Here is a 17,474-nt window from a genome sequence, read left to right on the forward strand (position 1 = left end):
AGAGAAATTTAATCTTCTAGGTCTCAATTTACTGTCTATCCTCTCAGTAATTCATTTAATTATGTGTTTAACTCTATGCTTGTGCTTATATCCCATAGGAGTTAAAGTATTTAAACATCTGTTTAAATGCTGTGACCATAGTGTCAGGTGATATTTCTATCAACATTTGTGCGTGAAGGAAGAACCCTTCACTCTGCTTTGAACCTAACTACAAGTTTGATAGCTACATTAGAACAGATGCTGGAAGGTTCATTTCTTTCCCTGAATGCCAGGGACAGATGGATACCTCTGTCTGAAACTTTGTCTAGAGGCAGCTTTAAAACTGTGTTAATTAAATGTTAGATAACATGTTCCAATGCATTATAAAGAATGTTTGTAACCTGTTATTCTTAAGGAGTTTTATTCTCAAGAACACCCCACCCACTCCTGCTCTGCATGGGCTAAATCTAGAAATGAGGCAATGGAGCAATGCTGTAGGTGTTGTATGCCGTCACTCTTGAGCAAACCAGAGACAGAGCTCTGGAGAGTGAGCATAGGGTAAAGGGCTCATTTCTGGGTTTGCCATGCATGGGGTGGGATGGTGGGAGGGCAGGATTGGAGAGTTGCCAGCAGGGCCAGGGAAGTTGTGCAGACATATCCAACACATAGACAAGGCCATAGGATACTTTAATATGAGTAAACTGGTCAAGTTAAAACCTGTAGACTTTTTGAATACATTAGATCATGTGCATTAGCTGATACCTCCTAACAGCACACCTTTAAATCCTAGTCTAGAGAAAGCCTGAGTGACTCCAGAGCGGCTGCTGCTGAAGAGCTATAAGTGTTTGAAACTTTCAGCTTACAAATCTAAATGTTAAAGCTTCTTAGTTGCATAGTGTCAATAAAAGTAAGTAGGTGCTGTCAGCTGGGAAATGGCAGGGTCTTCTGCAAAACAATTTTTCTTAGGTACCACTTGTTTTGCATGCTTTTCTTCTGCAAATCACTTTTTCTTAGGTACCACTTGTTTTGCATGCTTTTCCTTAGGCATGTGGAAATGTTTTTACTGACTGAATTGTCAGTACTCTCTTTGGTTTTCAGATCCAGGGTCAAAAATCTTAACTACACACAGTTTGGCTAATGGACTATATTAATGCATTCCTTTTGTGAGTTGCTAGAGGAATTCATTTCACATTTGTAGCTTTTGTAACTTGATGACTTTAATAGATGTGTCATTAATCAGCTATAAAAATATTGTAAGAAGCACTCTTTTGGCCAGAATCTATCACAAAACACTCATCCTATTTATCACCAGCTGCATCTAATAATTCAGCATTGCTTGTCTTTGACTAAAGGGGGCTTCTGAAACTTTACTGACAGAATTGGTTTTATTTAAAGCACTTAATTCTTCAGAAATATGGTTCACATTTTTATTTCTATCTTTTGTAGCTTTATCTTTTCTTAATACATCTCTTATAAAGATGTAATTACATATGGAGAATTATCAATTTCTAAGTGTTCGCTTTGTCAGAGAGAGAGGATCATACAGATTGTTAGTGGTGATATTATGCCAGCATTAAGAATTTCAATGTGTTACTACCTCCTTGATACAGTTGTATCCAATCAATCTGAGCAGTGATCCAAAAGCATCCTGGCTACAGCATCGGTGTGCCATTTTCTAAATAATTTAAAATTTGGTCAAGTAAATGAATTTATTAAGCATACATACACTGTATAAACACTGAACAGCAGGTTTTCATTCCTCTGTAACTTGCATCATATATTCCACGATCACCAGATAAGATCTGGGGTTCAAATCTAATTCTCTCCATATGGTATATAAAATATGTGCACAGTGGAAACAGACCTGGAATGACTTTGGGTTCATTAATAAGAAAAGTGAGAAGAGAAAAAAAATCTTTAGTAGACAAAGCTGTGTTCTGTTTGAGTTCTAAGAATGTTTGTGCTCTTTCCTCCTTTCTTTCTCTTTTGGGGCCTCCAGTTTATCGTGGTTTCTGGACTGTTCTCATGCTCTTGGGAGTGGTCACTGCTCTGATGGCTGGTTTCTTCATCATCTGTGCAGCCCCCTATGCCAGCCACATTCTGTACAAGACAGGAGGAGGCTTTTTCATCACTGCTGGTAGGTATCCTGTATATGTAATGTACGTGTATATGTGTGTGTGTGTGTGTGTGTATATATATATGTGTGTGTGTGTGCGTGTGTATACATATATATGTATATATGTATGTATTATATATGTGTGTATATGTATGTGTGTGTGTGCGTGTGTGTGTATAGGGCTGTGCGAAGCAGCACCATTTCATTTCGATTTCCGTTTCACCAGGACAGTGTTTCGTTTCAAGTTTCATTTAGTTTTGAACCACCGTTCTGTTTCGTTTAGTCAAAACTTTCTCTGTTTCAACATTTTGCCCATAGCCTATAATGGGGAAGCACAAAACTGCCTATAGCTTTGTCATTTCATGCCTGATTGCAGGGCTGGTAGCCCCTTCTGAGGCCATGAGGCCTGCCAAGTTTCAAGGAGATAAATGCAGGGATTTCTGGGAAACTGCACCTCAAGCTGCTGACAAGCAAAACTCATGTCACATGTGTGTGTTGAGGCACACCAGGGTGAAAACTGTAGACATGCTAGCCCCTGCTGAGGCCATGAAGCCTGCCAAGTTTCAAGGAGATAGGTGCAGGGGTTTCTGGGAAATTTTACCTCAGGCTGCTGACAAACAAAACTTGTGACGTGTTACTGTGTGTGTATATTAAGGTGCAGTGGGGTGAAAACTGCAGGATTGGTAGCCCCTGCTGAGGCCTTGAAGCTTGCCAACTTTCAAGGAGATAAGTGCAGGGATTTCTGGGAAACTGCACCTCAAGCTGCTGACAAGCAAAACTCATGTCACATGCGTGTGTTGAGGCATAGAGAAAGCTCAGTTCAAACAATGCTGCTTTTTATGCTGATTTTCCATCCCTCCCCAAGAGCACTGGGATTGGAAGGGACCTCAGGGAAGGATCACAGTCACTGGCCAGCTACACAGTAAATATCAGAGCAGTTCTTCCCCCATCTTCTCCCTCCCTCTCCTTAGTTTCTCTTTAGCTGCAAGCTCAAAACAAGTTGAGAAACAGTGTAAAAAACCAGCCAGTGAAATTTCACACAGCCCTAATATGTGTGTGTGTGTATGTGTGTGTGTGTGTGTATATATGTATATATGTATGTATATTTATAGTCAATTCTAGCTGGAAACAGAACGGGTATTTCTATCCCTTATATCAGCTTACCTCATTAGCTGAGAATTGCACCCATCACAATTAAGAAGCATAAACTTCATCACTCTGGGTGTATGGAGGGCCGGATTGGCAGAGGTTTATTTCCAAGATATTGTAGGTATGAAACTGTTATAACAGTTACATTTGCATTAAAATAAAGAACCTAGGATTAAAATTAAACCATACAATTAAATTGCAAATATAGTTAAATTTTTTTATAAGCAAAAATATATAAATGCTTAGTAATTGCTGCTTGCTGCTTTATAGTAATATGATTTCTGAGTGCTTTCTGTAAAGTGATATTTTTGCAATGCATATGATGATAATGGACTTTAATGAAGTTGGAAACCACAGTACATTCATATAAGCATTTTTACAACAGGAATATTTTGAACAAGAAGGGAATGCATGGGATTTTTACTATGATTCCTAAAATGAAAACAGAATAAAGGTAACTTTAAAATTCTATAGAGGAAGGGTGGCTAATAACTGAGCTCTTAGCCCCTTGTAAAAACAAGACCTTAATGAATCTTCATTTTTTTTACTGTTTCTTTAGTGTCTGTAAATACACTCATTGTTAAAATTAATGACTGTTAACACATTTCATGTATAACACATAGGCATATTATCCCCTTTTATTTAAGAAACATGTCAGTTTCTTGAAATGAAATATAAGGAGGAGTAAATATGTGGCCTTGTAGGTGAACAATTAAAATTTAGTTACATTGAGTTGAACAGTACACAACTGGGGCATAGATTCATAGAATCATAGAAAATTAGGGTTGGAAGGGACCTCAGAAAGTCATCTACTTAAACCCCCTGCTCAAAGCAGGACCACTCTCAACTAGATCATCCCAGCCAATGCTTTGTCTTAAAAACTTCCAAGGATAGAGATTCTACAACCTGTTTGGGGAACCTGTTCTGATGATTTACTACCATCCTAGTGAGAAAGTATTTCCTAATATCTAACCTAAACTTCCCTTGCTGCAACTTGAAACCATTGCTCCTTGTTTTGTCATCTGACACCGCTGAGAACGGTCTAGCTCCATCCTTTTTGGAACCCTCACTTCAGGTAGTTGAAGACTGCTATTAAATCCCCTCTCAGTCTTCTGTTCTCTAAATAAACCAAGGTCTCTCAACCTCTCCTCCCAAGTCATGTTCCCCAGCCCTCTCTCCATTTTGTTGCCCTCTGCTGGACTCTCTCCAATTTGTCTACATCCTTTCTGTAGTGGGGGCCCCAAAACTGGACACAATACTCCAGATGTGGCCTTACCAGTTCTGAATAGAGGACAATAATCACTTCCCTTAATCTGCTGGCAACACTCTTACCAATGTAGCCCAGTATGCTGTTAGCCTTCTTTGCAACAAGAGTGCACTGTTGGCTCATAGTCAGCTTTTAGTTCACTCTAAGTCCCAGGTCCGTTTCTGCAGAGCTGCTGCCAAGCCAGTCAGCCCCCAGCCTGTACTGGTGCATGAGATTGTTCTGTGCTAAATGCTAGACTTTGCATTTGTCCTTACTGAAACTCATGAGATTCCTTTTGGTCCAATCCTCCAATTTGTATACATCTCTCTGAATCCTAACGCTACCTGACAATGTATTTACTACTCCCCATAGCTCGGTGTCATCTGCAAACTTGCTAAGGGTGCACTTCCAGGCGTCTTCCTTCATTGATGAAGATATTGAACAAAACCAGCCCCAGGACTGACACTTGGGGCACTCCACCTAATACCGGCTGCTAACTAGACATCAAGCCATTTACTACTACCCTCTGAATCCAATGATCCAACCAGTTTTCTATCCACCTTACAATCCATTCATCCAACCTGTGCTTCCATAGTTTGCCTGCAAGAATGTTGTGGGAGACCATATCAAAAGCTTTGCTAAAGTCAAGGTATACCACATCCACTGGTCACCCTGAATCCCCAGAGCCAGTCGTCTTATCATAGAAGGCTATCAGGTTGGTCAGGCATGAGCTGCCCTTGATGAATCCATGCGGACTGTTCTTAATCACCTTTTTCTCCAAGTGCATAGAAATGGATTCTTCGAGGACCTACTCCGTGATTTTTCCAGGGACTGAGGTGATGCTGACTGGTCTGTAGTTTCCAGGATTCTCCTTCTTTTCTTTCTTAAATATGGGCACTATATTTGCCCTTTTCCAGTTGTCTCGGACCTCCCCCAGTCACTATAAGTTTTCAAAGATAATGGCCACTGGCTCTGCAATCACATTAGCTAACTCCCTCACCACCCTCAGGTGCATCCTGTCCAGCCTTATAGACTTGTATATGCCAAGCTTTTCTAAATAGTTCCTAACCTGTTCCTTTGCCACAGCTGACTGCTCACCTCCTCCCCAAACTGTGCTGCCAGGTGCAGTAGTCGGGGAGCTAACCTTGCCTGTGAAGACTGAGGTGAAAAAGGCATTGAGCACTTCCTTTTTCTTCATCCTCTGTCACAAGATTGCCTCCCCCATTCGGTAAGGGACCCACACTTTCCCTGATCCTCCTCTTCTGTGGTTTTAAAGGTGTTAATTAGGTGTTAACAAGTTAATTAGCAAGGATTAACATCTATAAAACCATAAACGAAGGAGAGGAAATAATCAATACAGACAATCAACTGCCCCAAGACAGGAACAGTCAGTTGCACAAGCACCCATGTCATGAGTTTTGCCTGTCAGCAGCTAGCAGTGCAGGGCCCCACGGCCCTATCACATTCCCATAGATGGGGGTGCCCAGGCTACCACAGGCCCATCATGTTTCCATGGATGGGGAGCCCCAGAACCCAAAACCCCTGCACCTATCTCCTTGACAGCTGGCAGGATTCATGGCCTCAGCAGGGGCTAGCACGCCTGCAGCTTTCACCCTGCTGCGCCTTAACACACACACTGTCACCCATGTCACAAGTTTTGCTTGTCCGCAGCTTGAGGTGCAGTTTACCCCAAATCCCTGCACCTATCTCCTTGAAACTTGGCAGGCTTTGTGGCCTCAGCACGGGCCACCACCCCTGCAGTCTTCAGCCCACTGTGCCTTAATACACTCAGGGTCATCTATGTCACGAGTTTTGCCTGTCAGCAGCTTGAGGCGCAGTTCCCCCCAAACCCCTGCACCAATCTTCTTGAAACTTGGCAGGCTTTGTGGCCTCAGCACGGGCCACCACCCCTGCAGATTTCACCCCCTAGTGGTGTAACACATACACGTGACTTGAGTTTTGTTTTCAAGAATTTGGGGTGTGGTTTCCCCTGAACCCCTGCACCGATCATCTTGAAACTTGGCAGGCTTTATGCTCTCAGCAGAGGCTACCACTCCTGCAAGTTTCATCCAAATAATACAAAAAACAACAAGGTTATAAATATTTCATTGATTCCCCAATATACCTATGGTTGGATCTCCAAAGCGGCTCCGAAGCTTCGGAGCCGCTTCAGCCAGATCGAAGCGGGAACCTAGTCCAGAGCTCTGGATCGGGTTGCTGGCATCCGAAGCAGCTGGATCAAATAGCTGCCTACTCGCACAGGCCTAATAGCAAACCCCCACCATGACATCACCCTTGTTGCTCTCTCTTCTGACCCTGACCCAGACACTTTCAACAGACCTATCTCCAGTTTCATACTGGAGCTCTGAGCAATCATATGGCTTTTTTACATGAAGTGGAACTCCTCCTCCTCCTCTCCCCTGCCTGTCTTTCCTGAACAATTTATACCCACCCATGACGGTGCTCCAGTCATATGAGCTATCCCACCAAGTCCCTGTTATTCCATCACGTCATAGTTCCTTGACTGTGTGAGGACTTCCAATTCTTCCTGCTTCTTTCCCAGGCTCTGTGCATTCATGTAGAGGTATCTAAGGTAACTAACCAACGGCCTTGATTTCTCAGGAAGAATGAGAACACCTCCCCTGTTGCCCACTCCTGCTTGTGCTTCTTGCAGGTCACCCACTTATCTTAGAGCTTTGGTCTCTATCCTCTGGCTAATCTAATTTAACTAGGTTAGTGAGCCTGTCTGTGAAGATGCTTTTCCCTCTCTTCGTCAGGTGGATCCCATCTCTTCCTAGAAATCCTTCTTAGAACATCATCCCACAGTCAAAGAAGCCAAAGCCCTGCTGGCGACACTGCCTGCACAGCTATGCATTTATCTGCAGGATATGCCCACTTCTATCCAGGCCCTTTCCATTGACCAGAAGGACTGAGGAGAATACCACCTGAGCCCCTGTTCCCTTCACCCTTGCACCCAGAGTCCTGTAGTCACTTTTGATCTGCTCTGAGTCTCCCCTGGCAGTATCATTGGCCCACATGAATGAGCATCATGGGGTAGTCAGAAGGCCAGATGAGTCCCAGGAATTCCTCTGTGACATCTTGGATCTGGGCTCTGGACAAGCAGCAGACCTTCCAAGACAACAGGTCAGGCTGGCATATGGATGCCTCTGTTCCCCGAAGAAGGGAATCTCCAAACACCACCAGCTGCTGCTTCTCCTTGATGGTGGTGGTCTCAATCCTTCCAACCTTGAGAGGTGGTTCACTGTGTTAGTCTGAAGTCAGGCAGATGACAGGGCAGGGTGGCACCTTAGAGATTAACGGGTTCAGAGAGGAATGAGTTTTCATAGTTAATGACCTTCATCATCCTTTTTAAGTGTTTCTACCGGTCTTGCCCATGAATACAGAAAGAATGTTTTACAGCCATGGTTCCCAGCAAAGTGATATAGTATAAAGAGTATAGACAAACATGGGCCAAATTCAAGGTGGATGTGGATGAGGGAGTCCTTGATAGTATAAAATACAGATGGGAAGGTTCTGGAAGAAATTCTGAATTATACCAGTGTAGAGTTTCACTGAATTTACCTATATGTTTGGTTCAAATATATACTTCTGGGAGTCTTCTCCTTCAATCAGTTTCAAGTTTTGTTTTTTGTGAAGCTAGAATTGAGTAAAATCTGTTGGGGAGGTAGTGTGGTCTCAGGTGTAGAAAACTTGACCAGGAACCATGAGGTCTGACTTCTGTTCCTGGTTCTGCTCTGACTTGTATCCTGACTGTGGGCAAGCTGCTCTACCTCCTTGTATCTCCATGCTCCTTATATACATGCCCTTTGTAAAATGGTGGTAATGAGCCCTACCTTCACTCCTAAAAGACTTTGAAAACTGTGTGGAAAATTCCCTCCATATATGCTAAGTATTTTATATTATCATCATCAAACTTTCCTCCAAACTCCTGCATTTATTTCCATAAACCTTACTCAGCCACAAGAAGGGTAAAGAGTTTATAGGAAATTATAAACTGTTCAATGCTTTGTAAAGAATTTTTTCTTTTACAGATGAAAAAAATCCTTGGCTGTTCTGTTCACTGATTTTTTAATAATGTTTTATAATGTTCAGGTTTCAGAAGGCATTTGTTTGGATTTCTTAGGATAGGATAGGAGGTGATAGGAAGGCAATGTGACTAAGGGTTAGGGCACTGAAATCAAAGTCAGGAGACCTGGGTTGTATTCCAGACTTCGTAATTGTCCTGCTCTTTGATATTCACCTTTCTTACTTTTTGTTCCTCTAGAATGTATGCTTTTCACAAAGGAATTGTTCTCACTGTGCATTTGTATAGGGCCTAACACAATGTCCATCGTGTCCACTAAGCACCGATATTATTTTTGTTGTTAATACCATTAGTGTTGTCACATATGGTATGTTTGGATCTCACAATGGTCATATCACAACCACACTGCATAAATTGGGCATAAGCTGAATTATAAGAATGTGGATCCTTTGGGAAACAACACCGCTCGGCACCTCTAAAATATGTACTGAGAAAGGCGATAACATCCTCAAGTAAATTGATGTCTTGGTTTAAGTTATGTTTGCATTAATGATTGTGTTGCCCCTGAGATTCTGCAATGTGGATGATTAATAGTAATCATATACAATGACTGGTGATGACAAAAGCCATAATATATGGCAAAATCCAGGTCTGTTTACCAGGAGAAAGTGATAGCAGTAGAGGACAGGTTCCTGACAGCATTCAGGATGACCTGTAGAGGACAGGAAACACCTTTTATTTCAGTGTTTCTCACCACTCCTAATATATCCCTCCCATCATCTCCTCCTAATTCCATCATCTACTGAGAGTTGAGGAAGTTACTTCATGTTAAAAATTCTGATGTGTAACAACATTGAAAATCTTTCAGTATAAATATTTTTAAACGAACTGGTTGTTCTAACTAGTTTCTATAGCTGTTCAGTGATAGAAAATACAGTATGTAGAAAGACACAAAAGCTTGTAACCTCATAAATATAATATATAGAACTCAAGGTCATCACATAGTCAGAATATGGCAAGAAAATTTGAAAGGGTATTACCTGTATCTTATTCATTTGGGGCTATCATCAAGGGTAAGATTTACTATAATACTGGATTCTAGTGTAGTTGTATATCATACGTAACTTACTGTTTACTGGAGGGAGGGTTCTTATCAACATAAGAAAAGCTTGGAAATGCCTTTTCTGTAACAAATTAGACTATGATTTTGCTAAAGTAACCTTCAGGACAAGGATTTATTTCAATTGTTTCCCCTTGTTTTAAGTTTGCTTTTTTTTTAAACTACCAATTCTGAAAACTGTAATTCCTGATTTACCCATTTTTCGCAAGTCAAGCATATACTTAAACTTAAGTGGGAAGTAAACAGTGATAATATTGGCATTGACAGTTGGTAAATTAATCTGGATAGGCACCATTTAAAATGGTATTAAAAAGGTGCTATAAGAAATTTGATTATAAAACCTCACAAGTAAAAAGGAAAAATATTTAAAGCCTGGGCTTGTTGAAGTCAGTGTCAAAAATCCCATTGATTTGTTTAGGTCTATGATATCATCTGTTTAAGAATGACCTATTCAATTAATAACTGGCTTAGTTTAAGTTTTTAGATCACAAAACATCCAGATATTAAATGTTTATACTTTTAGATTCTCCAATTCAAAATAATTTTACTGAGCAGTCCCTAAATCCAGCACAACATACTTTGAGGTTAATGTCTACTGTATTATATTTGGTCATGAAGGCCTCCAGAAAGGAAAATAATGGATAAATATTACAGTACATATTACAAAGATAGAATTACTACAACTGTACTTAGTACTTATCTAGCAACTTTCTTCCAAAGCGCTCAGAGTATATAATTATATTTAACTGAATAAGCCTCATAATCATTTATAGGGTGCTGCAGGGAAGTTTAATTTGAATACCCAGTTTGTATATTTAATACACAGTTTCTATCCAGAGCCCTTGATGGGTAAGGCATTCATTCTCTTCCCTGCCTCAATGTCTCTACGGTTTCATTGTAATTTTTCATAGAACCGTGTCTACATGTGCTGCCTTTTTGTAACAGTTTTTTGAGCATGCGGTAGCCCAGTTTTCAGTGGTATAACATTTCAGGATACAGCAGAATCCAAGTGGACAGCAGGGAACACTCAGGCCCAAAGGTATCCATCATGAGATATCATCTCTGTTCCCCCTATTGCAGGGCTTAGATCAGGAAGGAGAATGTGTGCACCATGTCACCGCTCATACTTCTCAGGCTTCTGATGCGCAAGGGCCAGATTTTGCAGCCCTTGCCCATAATGTGTAGTACCTTATTCCTTGAGTAATTTCATGAATTTCAAAATGAGTAGGGACATTGATAACTGGTCTCAAACCTGTGGTCTTCCTTCAGTCTGTACAGTAGTCATGTCTTGCCACATGTAGACACTCTTGCAGTGGTGGCCGTCCTTTTTGGCAACTGTGCCACAAGGTACGTCCAAAGTATGAGATAATGCCGCTCAAATAATCTGTCACTGTGTTCCCCAGTGCTGCTGAATCCCATCACCACTGGGGCATAATCACACTGAACTCTACGGCATCTGCCCTTGCAATTCTTGCAAGGACAAACCTTTTAAGGCAGCGTTTGCTACACACTGAGCCCCTGATGCCTGACTCTCTCCCTGAGTGATGCTTCAGTCCCCTCCCCTTCCCCAAGTGCCTCCCTGATGACTTACCAGCATCCCCTTTAACTTGGTACTTGGGCTTATGTTCCAAACCCATTGTTTGCCCATGCCACGTGTACATTATTGTATGGTTATACCAACAAAATTATGCTACTTCATGCCTTCTGTCCTGTTGCCCCTAAAACACCTAACCACACAATATACCATCCCACAGATCTCCAAAAGTGAGAGAGTGGTAATTGGCTAGATGGATGATGTGGGAACAATGAAAGATATAGCAGAAGCAGCTAGTAAAGTGGTACAGATCTTTGATAAAGAAAGTTTAAGTTCCTTTAACATTTAATGTATAAGGGACTAGTGTATGCAGATGTTTGCTCCATTACATGAACACACTGTGCATAAGGACTTGCATATAGGTTAGTATCTTAACTATTAATATCCCTGTTTTAGAGTCTAGGGAACTGTGTCCATTCTGCATGTGGAATCAGATTGCAAACTCTGCATACATGCCACAAATGGCAGTTACTTAGCTGCATAACTGCCATTTGAGCATGTAAAGCAAAACAGGTTTCTACCCCAAGTACAAGTGTTTGCTTGTATATACCATCTTCTGTGCATCTTCTATGGGGGAGGTTTGATGACTATTGGATGAGGAAGTATGCTGAGTGTGCTGACTCAGCTCCTACAGCATTGTAATGGATACAGCACCAAAGGCTTCAATTACACAGGTGGTAAATAGCATTATGGTACTTTTTCTGTGAGTGGATATACCCAATAATAGGAGACAACTGGCAGTAATATGGAGATGGCAGTAATATGGAGAAGGAACTAATAGTCATGTAGGATCACAGATGCAATATAAGTCTGCAGTGGGACGGCACAAAAGAGGAATGTGGTTTTGTGAATTGAATTATTAGGTGCAAGACACAGGAAGTTATAGTGCCTCTTCACTCAGCACTGATTAGGTCTCATCTAGAGTACCGTATGCAGTTTTGGGCTCACAGTTTTAAAAGGATATGGAGAAGTTAGAGTCCAGAGGTGGGAGACAAAAGTGATAAAGGACTTGTAAGGCAAGCTACATGAGGAAAGGCTGAAGGAAATTGGCATGTTCAGCTTGCAGAGAAGGTGCTTAAAGAGGACATGACAGCAATCTTTAAATATCTGGAAGGCTGCCATAAAGAAGAGGAAAAACACCTTTTTTCACTTGCTGCAGAAGGCAGGATATGGTGAAGTTGCAGCAAAGCAGGTTTAGATTGCATAGCAGGAAAAAACTTCTTTAATCAGTGAAGCAGTGGAATAAGATGCCAAGGGAAGTTGTGAAATCTTTATCACTCAAGGTGTTCAAGAAGAAGTTGCATAAATATTTGTGAGTGATGATCTAGGAGTAGGCATTCCTAAGCTATACTATGGGTAGTTTCCAAGCTTTTGGCTTTGTTAGTTGTCACATGGGACCAGGAAGTAAGTAATTTCCCACCCCCTCCTGTTGCTACACATGTGAGGGTCAGTAACATAACTGGGGTGGAAAAGCAGGCACCAGCTTAGATGTATCAGAACTGCCCTCCATCCCCAAAGACTCTGTGCCCCAGTAGCAGAAGGAGCTCCACGGCATTGCTTTTGTAGCAGTAACTGGGTGCACCCTCCTACGCTCCCACAGGATTCTCCCATGGTGCAAGTCCTGCTTATTATGCCTCTGGTCAGGGGATTTGTCTTTTTTGTTTTGCTTTCTTCAGAGACTTCGGGTATTGGCTGCAGCCAAAACTGAGGATTTTGACTGGAGTCTGCTAGTGCTCCTGCTGGGACTAAAACTTGGATATCCCTGGATAAAGGATCTTGTCCTTTCACTCAGGGGCAGACCAGTTGTTACGTTATTGATCAGGAAGGAATTTTACCTCATAGTCAGGTCAGTATGGACTGTGGGAGTTTTTCCCTTCCTTTGTATCAGGGGACATGGCCCTCTTCTTTGGACCCCTCAAGTGTATTTTAACAACCCTTACAGAAGCAGGACAATGGCCACCCTTGTTCTACTGTTTTACCTTGGTGAGGCTAGGGTGATATACTTCAAGTTTGTGTGACAGGGTTGACTCTGTAGTTTTAGTAATAGATTAGACAAGGATTTGCTTGGGATGGTTTGGATAAGGATGGTCCTGCCTGCAACAAGGGGTTGGACTAGATGTCCTCCATAGGTCCCTTCCAGCCTGACTTCTCTGTGATTCTATAATAATTTAATTATGAGAGCAGTCTTAGTAAAACCCATAATTACCATAGGCCTAATACTACAAGGTGCTGCGTACCTCCTGGGAACTCCTTAGAGCTGTCAGCTCCCGTGGACTTAAGTGAGAATTGATGAGACTCACAAGCCCCCAAGAGGTTCATAGTAAATTGCACGATCAGGCCTCCTGTGGGAGCCTAAGATTAAGAAGGTATTCAGGATTCCCCCCACCCCCCTTTTTTGCTGATAGAATGAAGGGAATGATGTCTGTATTCTAGGTACTGACTTACAGCACATTTTGCTCTCAGATGTATATGCAGGCTCCTGTTACACTAAAAAGAATCCCATGTGCATATTCAAGAGCTGAATATGACCCTTACTATCTGATGCTAAAGTCCTAAGAGCCAGAAGGACAGAGGTCAAAGTGGGAGGGATATCTGTGAGCTAAGCGAGAAAACAAAAACTGGTTTATAAAAAAGTTCTCTACAAATTGGAGAAGAACTTCAGAACTTTTAAGCACAACCAAAGGAGTCTCATCATTTATCTAGCACCTGTTGTCTTTGTGTCTATATAGTGAAAGATTCATGCTATAAACAGACATCCACCATTGACAAGTGAAAGGCATTTCTGCATGGTAAGAATAAGTGCTAAAGACCAACAAACTGCCTCTTGAATGCATAGACATTTCTAAAGGGTCCGTATTCTTTTTTTTCCCTGTAATATGCAAAAGTATTTGTTTGAAAGAAATTCAAAAGAATAAATGCTTGTGACAGAAGAGAGTGACCTCAGAGGAATACGTGTCTTATCACGCTGCACAGTGCTGTGTATCAAACATGTGGGTTCTTAAAAAAAATGCAGAATGGAAAGGAAAAGGGGGGGAAAGTATTTATTTATCCTAATCTCTCTCAGACATATTTTATGTTCGGGAAATAATTTTTCCCATCATTCCTGATGCATGCAATTGTTGTTTTATTCCATGCTTACTTAAAGGCAAGGGCAAGTAGACACCCATGCCCTTCACAAGAGGTCTAAAATCTTAAAATGTAGAAATATAGCACAGCACTAAATGTTTCTAAAAGTATTTGATGAAATTGTGTGATTTCTTTTTCACATTGGTCATTATAAATTGAAAGTTGGGAAAATTGAAGGTTCACGACATTTTCAATAGCAAGTCAGCATATCCGGGGGACAGGACCAGATTTCCTAAAACAAATATATTCATCTTAGTATATTTTCCTTCATAATGAGCTGACATTTCACTTATACTCAAAATGGATGTTTTGTTGACTTTTATAGGCGTGACTAATATTTTGAAGGAGACAGACAAGCTAATGATGAAAATGTGTGAGTATAGAAATATGGAGGAGCAAATTACTTAACAGTCCCCTGCAAGTATAATACTCTTTATTTAAACAAATATTCTTAAGAAATAAAGGCCTAGTTCTGCTCTCCCATATACAAGTTTTACATGACTTAGATTTACATCAGTGAATTAAATTCAAAATCAGACTCCAAATGCATGTTTTGAGCAATTGTGATTACTTTGCCTCTTAGAAATTTCAAATACCCATCACAGTTTGTTTTTTCTTATTATTTTGTAGAGCAGGGGTGGCCAACCTGCAGCTCCAAAGCCACATACGGCTCTTCAGAAGTTAATATGCATCTTCTTGAATCTTTGCACAAACACACAGTGACCAGCTTCCAAATGGAAATATTGGTCCAAGTAGAAGCTGGCCACCATGTGCTTGTGCAAAGATTCAAGGAGACACATGTTAACTTCTGAAGAGCCGCATGTGGCTCCAGAGCTGCAGGTTGGCCACCCCTGTTGTAGAGGAACTGCCTTAAAAAATGATCATATTCCCTGTATGTTCCCTGTATCTGATGCACTAAGGGTGGAGACAGACATCTCCTTTTGTTGCCCTGTGCCACCATACAATTTTTTTTGGTGGCACAAAGGCCAAACAAAAAGATATGTCCATGCCTTTTGTTGTACCACAAATGCCCAAAATTTGTGGCCATGACAAACGTGGTATTAATTTGTGCTGCTGTTTAGTGGTGGATGTCTCTTTGCTTTGTGGTGGGAGAGCCTTGGGAGCTCGCAGCTGTCACTGCACCAGGCAGGTACTCCAGGGGGTTGAGGGGCCCTGCATACCTTGCGAATTCCCACCCAGCATCAGACCCCTTAAGCCCTTGAAGCACCTGCCTGCATTTTGCTTCTCTCAGAGATATGCACTGGGGACCTTTAAGTTAAATGATAGTCCTATCCGGTGAGAAACCCTGCCTGTTGCATTTATACGTGTTCCTGTATATATGCTTCATCAACTGGCTGAGGTGGTCCCTTGAATATGGCAGAAGATTGTGTGGTTTTGCTCATGAAGCTGTAGAACTGAAAATCAGAAGACTTTTTGTTTTACTTCTTGCTGTTGATTTGCTTTGTGACTTCGAACAAATCACTTTGGTGTGGTTGTCAGAATGCCCCTAAAAGGCTCACTGTCAGCAGCAATAGGGGGGTGCTGAGCGCCTTTGGAAATCTAACTCTGATCATTCTATAAATCATTTTGTCTTCTATAAAATGGAGATAATCAGGTACACTCACACTTAGATGGTGCCTTTTATCTAGAGATTAAGCACTTTGCTATATAAATCCTGAGATATTATTATTGTATGTGACATTATTTTTATTCATATTCTTGTTTATATCCTGTGTTAAAAAAATATTTTTATGTTGTATGTAAGGTAATTAATTGTTTTTGAGTCTGTCTTCCTTTAGATAAATAGCTAAGAGTCAATTGCCCATTCAGTATTTCTCTTTGAGTCCGTATCACCATGTGTTTGGTGTGGGTAATGAACAGGTATCCTGGTTTTCTCTGATAAAAAAAATTATTTTCTCTGATAAAATAAAAAAAAAAAATCTTAATTTTTGGGTTAAAAAAAGTAACCCAAAATCCACATTTTTCCATGATCAAAATGAAACACCACCCTGTGGGTGTGGGTGTGTGTTTTAGTGGCATTTCATTTTACTCACGGAAAAATGTGGATTCTGGGTTACTTTTTTTAACCTGAACATTGGGGATTTTTTTTCTTTTATCAGAGAAAATCAGGATTCTTGGTAATGAAGTTTTTTGAACTTGTCAGAGAATTAAGCATGTCCTTCTCTGCTCTTGACACATTTATTGTTCATGTTTTTTCACTTCAGTGCAGGAATCCTTGAACATCTCACAACATCAGATTGAATGGGCAGCAATAGAGGTCCTGCCTCTTTGCTCCCCATGTTAGTTTTTGCTAACTTCTGCAATGGAATCTCCCATGTGATTAGTATGTCAAGAGGGCCAACTGCATGACATGGAACATTCCAGGAATTAGCGGGTTTTATGGCAGAAATTGTAACTAATATTGTTATCTAGCTTATGTCTGCAGAGTGCATTAGAGACTGAAATAAGTACAGATACATGAAGGTGGATAACTTTTATTTGTTTTTATGATGAAAGCGCATATGTCACCAGTCTGATATTTTGTTTTGAGTGAAATCTGCCCTTCTGCAAAGAACCAGCCTAAAGCCCTTGTGCCTTTTAAGTTCCTCTTAAACCTTCTTTTAAAGAGCTTTAATGGTGCCTAGACACTGTGTTGCCTATCCATAGGGGAGTGGCTTCCATCTAGGGTAGCCATCATAGAGGCTATCCTCTATTGATATGAAACCCAGCACCTTTATATCCTCTATTTTTCTCTTGAAGAAAAATTTTTCTCTTGAAGAGAAAAATGGAGGACATAAAGGCATTGGGTTTCGTATCAATAGAAGCTAGAGTAGCAGAAAATGTCCTTTATGATGGCCACCCTGCTTCCATCCTCTGGGTGAATTTTCTGGGTGAATATTTCATTAATACTGATATTTAGTATAACTTCAGTACTAAATTCCATCAAAATTGGGTGTGTGCAACATTTTCATAGTTTCATAGTTTCATAGTTTCAGGGTCGGAAGGGACCTAATAGATCTTCTAGCCCGACCCCCTGCCAGGGCGGGAGAACAACAAAAGAACCCTAAAAACAAAAAACGGGACTCAAATGAGTCCAGC

At 41.0% G+C, this 17,474-nt stretch overlaps 1 protein-coding gene across 1 annotated transcript in view; it reads left to right on the plus strand.

Moving 5' to 3' along the window:
- Positions 1 to 17,474, plus strand: part of TMEM182 (transmembrane protein 182) — a gene marked incomplete at its 3' end in the record, with an annotated part of 46,210 nt that overhangs the window by 21,939 nt on the left and 6,797 nt on the right. Inside the window, exon 4 of the mRNA XM_006031520.2 lies at positions 1,979 to 2,116. Within this exon, the coding sequence (XP_006031582.1) occupies positions 1,979 to 2,116 (138 nt within the window). The remainder of the gene's footprint in view (positions 1 to 1,978; positions 2,117 to 17,474) is intronic.

The sequence above is a fragment of the Alligator sinensis genome, unplaced genomic scaffold (assembly GCF_000455745.1).
Source record: "Alligator sinensis unplaced genomic scaffold, ASM45574v1 scaffold680_1, whole genome shotgun sequence".
NCBI lineage: Eukaryota > Metazoa > Chordata > Crocodylia > Alligatoridae > Alligator > Alligator sinensis.